The sequence below is a fragment of the Athene cunicularia genome (genome assembly GCF_003259725.1).
Source record: "Athene cunicularia isolate RWA chromosome 4 unlocalized genomic scaffold, athCun1 chr4_part3, whole genome shotgun sequence".
Taxonomy (NCBI): domain Eukaryota; kingdom Metazoa; phylum Chordata; class Aves; order Strigiformes; family Strigidae; genus Athene; species Athene cunicularia.
The window spans coordinates 12852698-12859459 of NW_020799100.1; the positions used below are offsets into that span (position 1 = coordinate 12852698).

General features: G+C 42.8%; 1 protein-coding gene across 1 annotated transcript in view; it reads right to left on the bottom strand.

Moving 5' to 3' along the window:
- The window catches only part of TAF1 (TATA-box binding protein associated factor 1), a 32528-nt gene extending 25959 nt beyond the window's left edge, over positions 1 to 6569 (bottom strand). Inside the window, exons 1-7 of the mRNA XM_026848238.1 lie at positions 6452 to 6569; positions 5712 to 5828; positions 4586 to 4705; positions 3904 to 4145; positions 1644 to 1862; positions 988 to 1206; positions 601 to 802 (exon numbers count right to left, since the gene is read on the bottom strand). Coding sequence (XP_026704039.1) covers positions 601 to 802; positions 988 to 1206; positions 1644 to 1862; positions 3904 to 4145; positions 4586 to 4705; positions 5712 to 5742 — 1033 coding nt within the window. The 5' untranslated portion in view covers positions 5743 to 5828; positions 6452 to 6569. The remainder of the gene's footprint in view (positions 1 to 600; positions 803 to 987; positions 1207 to 1643; positions 1863 to 3903; positions 4146 to 4585; positions 4706 to 5711; positions 5829 to 6451) is intronic.
- Between the last annotated feature and the right edge of the window lie 193 nt (positions 6570 to 6762).

Sequence of the window (6762 nt, forward strand, 5' to 3'; positions counted from 1 at the left end):
AAAAAGCTATCCCTAATTCACCCACCAAACTCCTCAGAGTGTCTTGTACTCAGCTGAACAGGAAAGGATTGACATTATTACCCATTAAAGATCTAACATTCCTATTAGTCTTTCCTTGTAGAAGCAGGATAAGATATAACAAACGGATGATAAACATTAATTCTACACAAGCAATTTAAATTTAAAATGCATCTGTGCCTAAGAGAAGTCTGAGCCTTGTATGAGTTGTTACTTCTGTCTATTAAAAACAGAATAACACCGTTATTGCAAAAGAAACTTCAGAAGGCTTATACACAATTCTTCCAATTAAAAAACAAAACACAAACAGCAGCCATCCTAAGTGTAGCATTACTTTATACTAATATAGATGGATCTAGCATCTGCTATTCTACATGGAGAGAAGAAATCCAGAGTCGGTATCTTCTTTAACAGAAGGGACCTACTCTGTTTTTGGAAAGAGTCTCAGAATTCTGAGCAGAGCTGTGATTTTGCCAGAAAACATTCCCTGACAGGAAGAATTAAATTCTGTCTTTGAGATGAAAGCATGTGATGAGTCAACTCAACTACAGCAAGTACAATGCATATCAGACCATTGATTACCTTGTTGGGCATTGTATGCAGTAGCATTTCTAGTCATGCTGGATGGCAGCCAGCCTGCCAAACTTGCCCGCTGTGTCTTAGTCCCTTTGTGCTTGACATCTTCTCCATTCCAGATAACATCATCCTCCCACTGGAGCTGTGTCACCATAAGGAAGTGCTCATCAGCTAGCAGATCATCCTTCTCATCCATCAACTCTGCATCCTAGGAGGAAAGAACAGTTGCCTGAACACTGACATTGACTTTATACTTTTAAACTCGGAGCAAAACTACAAGTGTCATTTAGCATGGTGCACAATTATTTACCAGACCATCACCAAGCTCTCACTGTGCAGCAATCCCCAATGCCACACACACCTCCACACCTTCCCCCACCGTTCCCCTCTCACCCCGTCATCTGTGTGTCCTTTAACCTCCTGCTCCTTCTTCTCTTTCAGCTTGAAACCATAATCAAATCCACTGCCATCTTCAGGGATCCCCAGCATATCATACCAGAGCTGTGCTGGGCCATAGCGCCACTCTGCCACTTTAGGCTTTGTATCTGTCACTTTGTCTATATCACCAGTTGACTGGGAAAATTTCGATTCCACAGGTGCCATCATGGTAATCTGAAGCACAGCAAAGGAGGGAATGGTTACACTGATGGTCTGTCTAAGTCTCAGCAAGAGGTTTCTTCCTTCCAAGTTTCTCAGCTTATTCTCGGAGGAGAAAAGTATTTCTAAGAAGTGCTTTTCCATACTTACTAGCTGCCTTAAGAACGTTCTGCAATTAGAATTCCAAGAACACAGAGATTTCTTCTTGATACAAAGAGGATAAAGCTCTACTATCGATCTCGTACCATGGATGAAGCCTTCTCAGTAGGAAGCATTCACCTGAAGTCACTGACTAGTATCTGAAGAAGAGCTTCTGCACAGCTGTAATACAAGCCAACCCTGTCCTGCAGTTTTACTTTGGAGAAAAAGCTCTTTACTCTAAAAGTCGCTGTCCAATCCACTACTACCCCCAGTGCTAGCTGGCGACCCTCTCTAAGTCTCAGATATCCCACCTCATCATCTGAAAGACACTGCTCAGGAGGGGGAGGAGCAGCAAACTCATATTCCCAAGGAGATTTTCCTTCCATTCCACTCTCAACTACAACTTCACCCTCCTGTATCTGCACTTCTTGTGCCAACTCCCGATGTTTCTTCTTGCGTTTCCTTCGGGCACTGCGCCAAACCGATGGAACATTCTTTCCAGGGCCAAACAGACGCAGGAAACGCAGCACCTAGAAGAGGAAAAAACAAGAGGGTCAAAGAAGAAAAAACACTGTGGAATGCTTGTCTGTCTTTCCCTCACCTGAAAAGCAGTAATGAAAGAGAGCACTCTAAAATTCAGAAGCTTGACCTGTACTATAATCCCAACTGCTGATGCAAACAGCAGTCTCTTGGTTATACTTCTGATCGTTCCGTTTGACCAGTCCTTCCTTTTGAAAAGGACTTATTCTTGATTTCAGACACATATAAATTCATAGGGAAGACAGACAGCCTTTATATATTGGGTATGTGGTAAGACACCACCTGGAAATAATTATTTTCATTTTGAACAATCCACAACATTCAGAAAGACACATGAAGACTGAAGAAGAGCTGATAAATTTATGAGACAAAGCAGAGATTTCTTAAGCAACCCGATAAAACCAAATACCACAGTCCAGAAATAATACACTCATTTTTATTTCTATCATAATGCAGTTCCCCTATATGTATAGTGCATACCTCCAAAACCTGCACTAATGACAGTGACAAAATTTCTCTTCTCTTTCTTCTATGATTGAGATTGCTGGTTTTTAAGCACTGGTAATTGTTTCTTTAGAGCACTCTTGCAAAGAGGGAAAGCATTATTCCTGAATTAACTGACAGATTTAGGAAGGAGGAATTAGAACCAAAGATTTGTAAAGGGACATCCTAATGTTCCCTGGTAATCTGTTACACTGATCCCCAAAGGAAAGAATGTTTATATGACCCCTCTGTCCATATCTGCCCACATCCACATTACCCTTCTTCCCAAAACTCCCTCAAATAATTTCTGAACCTTTTGGCCAATTTCAATGACCTTTCACCAAGGGCAAAGGTCTCAGTCATAGTTAAGCTGCTAACAGTTTTATGAAACACGAAGTCAGCTTATCCACATGCTATTTTAAGTGGTTTCATCAAGAAAACCAGTGCTACATTAACATGCACGTTCTCAGACATCAACCAACCCTCACAACCAAATCTACAAGATTTCAAGCTTTGCCAGCTCTACTGCTCATTAATCAATTATGAAGTGCTCAGCATTAATGCTTGCACTGATTTCTACACCCACTGGGCTCATTCAACACTGAACCAGTCCCTGACACTACATGTTGAGCACCAAAGAAATGAACACAGCAACTTAAACACAGTAACACAACAAACACCAAATTTGCAAAAACCAAGAGAGCATCCAGAAACCTAACTTCTGTGCTAGAGCCGCACCTAGATTTCCAATAGACAGAGGTTAGCTAAATCATTAAAACATGACATTTAATTATGTAAATTGCTCAGCTCCTTACACAAAAGCTGTGATGGAGGCACATATAAAATCAAGTTATTGTGGCTCACAACCATCTGTTTGGCAACTGTAAGCTCATCTTTATTCTCTTTCCCCTCCCACATTTCCTCTCATCTTGACAGCTTTAAAACTTTAAAAATAATTATTGAAATACTTTGACTACATTTGCTATTTGGGAGCATTTAGCAAAGTACTGTAATGAATTTGCTTTTTTGCAAAAAACATTCCTTCAACCAACTTGTTATCGAGCTAATTTCTGATCCATACTCAGAGCAGTTTTACGAGAGGATTAAGTAAAAGATACAGAGCACAAATTGATTCAGGAAGAGCGCAAGTTCAGGACAGCATGAAAGGAGAAGCAAGTATTTGCCCAAAAAGCCAGAAAGCAGAGAGATTAGCGTTACACTTTTAAATCATCTGGCAAAAATATTCTTTACTACCTCAGAAAAACAATTTTCACAAATCAACAGGCCTGTGTTGTAGTCTTACAGAACAGCAAAATTATTTCACACACTGATTTATAGGATGCTTTTTAAGAGGCTCCTACAAATGGCAGGAAAAGCATTACATGTTAAGCAGTCTGGAAACAGCAGCATGGGGAAACTAAAGAAAGTATTAAGGTGAGCAAGAATATCTAAGCGATTACTTACCACATACCCTTAATACTACACGATTCATATTTAGAGGGTTTACATGATACAGTTTCTGTCACTTCCACATATCTCTTACAATACCTTGCCTGGTCGAAATTCCGGGAAGAGCTCTGTAACACTTGGCAACTGTTTGGTAGCATCTCGCTGCATGATTCCTGCAAGAGGAAGTGTGAGTTTGCCTTCCTTGGATTCTGCCTGCCTGGCTTCTTGAGGTCCCATCTCTGACTCAGAATCAGAGCTGCTGCTGAAATCCACCTTGTCGGAGGCAGCAGAGGAAGGAGCAATGATGGAGGGCAAAATGATACCGTCTCCATCTTCAGATACTACAATAGAACAAGCACCTTATAAACAAACAGGTTTCCTCCCTGTCCCCTAGTACAACCCCATAATGCCACATCTACTGTTTATACCAAGTTATGCAAAAATTAAGCTTCTGCAGGTGTTATGAGTACCATTCTGGTTTAACCTTTCATTTTATCCTAAGCGTTCCAGGTGAATTTCCCAGCCACAACTGAGAGGATGAGATAAAAAAGCAGTTTCATTGTCAATATCAGTATTTTAACAATCACTGGAAATATTTCACCCTACATTTCAGACAATCCTGTAACATTGCATATCAGGACAAAGACCCACCTTTAGATGCAGTCTGCAGACCGAATTCTGACGACGTGTGGTGCTTGCCGCAGAACGAGCTGCTACAGAGCAGCGTTTGCCTCCTTCAGACATTCATACTGACAGAGAGAAGAAGAAAGTCCTCACTCACCAGTGGCAGCTGCATCCTTTTCATCCTCTTTCTTTACAGGTACTGGAGGCGGTGGTGGTGGTGGCATCAACTTGGAATCAATATCTTCACAGTCAGCATCGTAATCATCCTCATCTTCATCTAACCAGTCAGGAGACAAAACTGCATATTAAGCAAACAATACCAGGGAACCAGGCACCCTGCCCACTTATACTATCTCATAGTTGTCGCAGCCTGATGAGAAGACCAGGTCTTCTCATTAACAAGACGACCATTCTCATTTTTGTAACCAGATGCAAAACTTTTATAAGTTTGGCTTCCTGCACAAACAGTTTGCAAGACTGAAAATTAAGAAAGAGTGGAAGGAGGGAAAAAGGCAAACTGACAGAAAGATGACTGAAGCACTTTAAAAATATATATATATTCTGCTATCACCTCTCCTTATTCATGCTTTGCAGAGCAAATAAAGATGGTGAAGAAGTAAGAAAAACGTGGTTAAAAAGCCCAAATCACTTTTATATCCCAGTAAGTCATACACATCACAGTATGTCAACAGAAAGGTTAAGTGTAAGGCAGCTTTAAGGAATATGCAAAGATTTAGCATTTACACTAGCAGCTACCGAAACGGAAAAACTGCATGTTTTTGAAAAATCTGTTCTAGGCCAGACAGAGATCCCTGGGACCGAAGAAAGAACCAAAGTGCCTTCTGCAGAAAGACATTTTGGAAAAAGAATTCAAGGGTAAAACAGGAGAGAGATATTGAGATTGAAGTGACCCTTTAAATGATCAGGACCTTATCTCTGTCTCTATCTCCAGGAGGTACCTGGCTTCCGCATAATCTTCTTCCTAAGAACACAGGTTAAAAAAATATGAGCAGATATTGGGTATACTCTGCAGAGGATCCCAAAGCAAAAGGAGGGTCCTGGTTTCTCTTCTGAGTATAGTTTAACTGTAATGAGAAACCAATTCCTTAAACAAGGAGGATACCAAGCAGTGGCTTCATCCAGTGAACACAGTTTCACAAAGTTATATTAGGTTCTTGAAGCAAGGAGTGAAAAGGCACAGTGTCACCTGTATAAGAAACTGTCAAGGCCCACTGCCCCAGAATACCTTCTACAGCCAGAGCTGTAACACTAATCCCATTTACCTGGTCTTCGAACTGGCTGCAGGCTGCCCATTGCCTGCTTATACCTACGGCTCTCATCTTCTGCCACTTCGTTAATATCTGAATAATCAACAGCATCTTCTGTACTCTTAACCCAGCCTAGGAAGATAAGAAATCTAGTCACACAAAACTTCATCCCAATATATATTACTAACTTCAGACTTCACTATGCACATATGAATCCTTTCCTATGCTCCCTTTTCCAGGAGGAACAAAACCATCTGATTAACATCTCCCATTGGAGTATTTTTTCCCATCATTCCAACCAAAAGTTTCAAGAACTCTGAATCTCCCCTCAAGATTGGTAAGTAACCAACTTGAGCACAAGGAACACCTTTCACTGACTCAGTGAAACTCTGACAAGCCCAGAAATAAAAACAAGAGACATAATAACACTGTGCACTAAACAGCCTTGTTTAACACTGGGGAAAACACAGCATAAACTTATTTATCAGGGAGGAGGGACAAGTTAAAAGAAAAGAAATAACAAAACAAACTAACAAACAATGAACAAGTACAAAAGCAACCAGGCAAAAGCAACCAATGTGGGATTCACTCTGGCAAGAAGGAGAAGGGGAGGCCTTTGCCACAGGACTTGTGACCAGATAACATCAAGATATTCCTTGGAGCCCCAGATGGCCTGGGGCATTTCTTCCTCTCCAGGCAGAGCTCTGAGCCTGCAGCCCCTCTGTGGTTTACCCACAGGCACCCCCGTACCTCACCTTCCTCGTCCAGGTGGGCTCCATCGGCCTCCGGGCTCTCCTCCTCGCTGGCGGTGATCTCGGTGATCAGGTTGCCCAGCCCCAGCACACCCAACCCGGCCAGGTGCTTCTTGGATTCCTGCGGAGACCAGAGCCACGTCCCAGCGGGGAGGCTCCGCCGGCCGGGCCGGGCCGGGCCCCTTCACCGCCCGCTCGCTCCCGCCCTGGAGCCGACACCTCCCCGGGCCCGCAGCACCGACGCCCCCTCCCGGCCTCGCCCCGGGGCGGCGCCGCTGGGACCCCGGTTGCTCTCCCACCCCTCAGCCCGCACC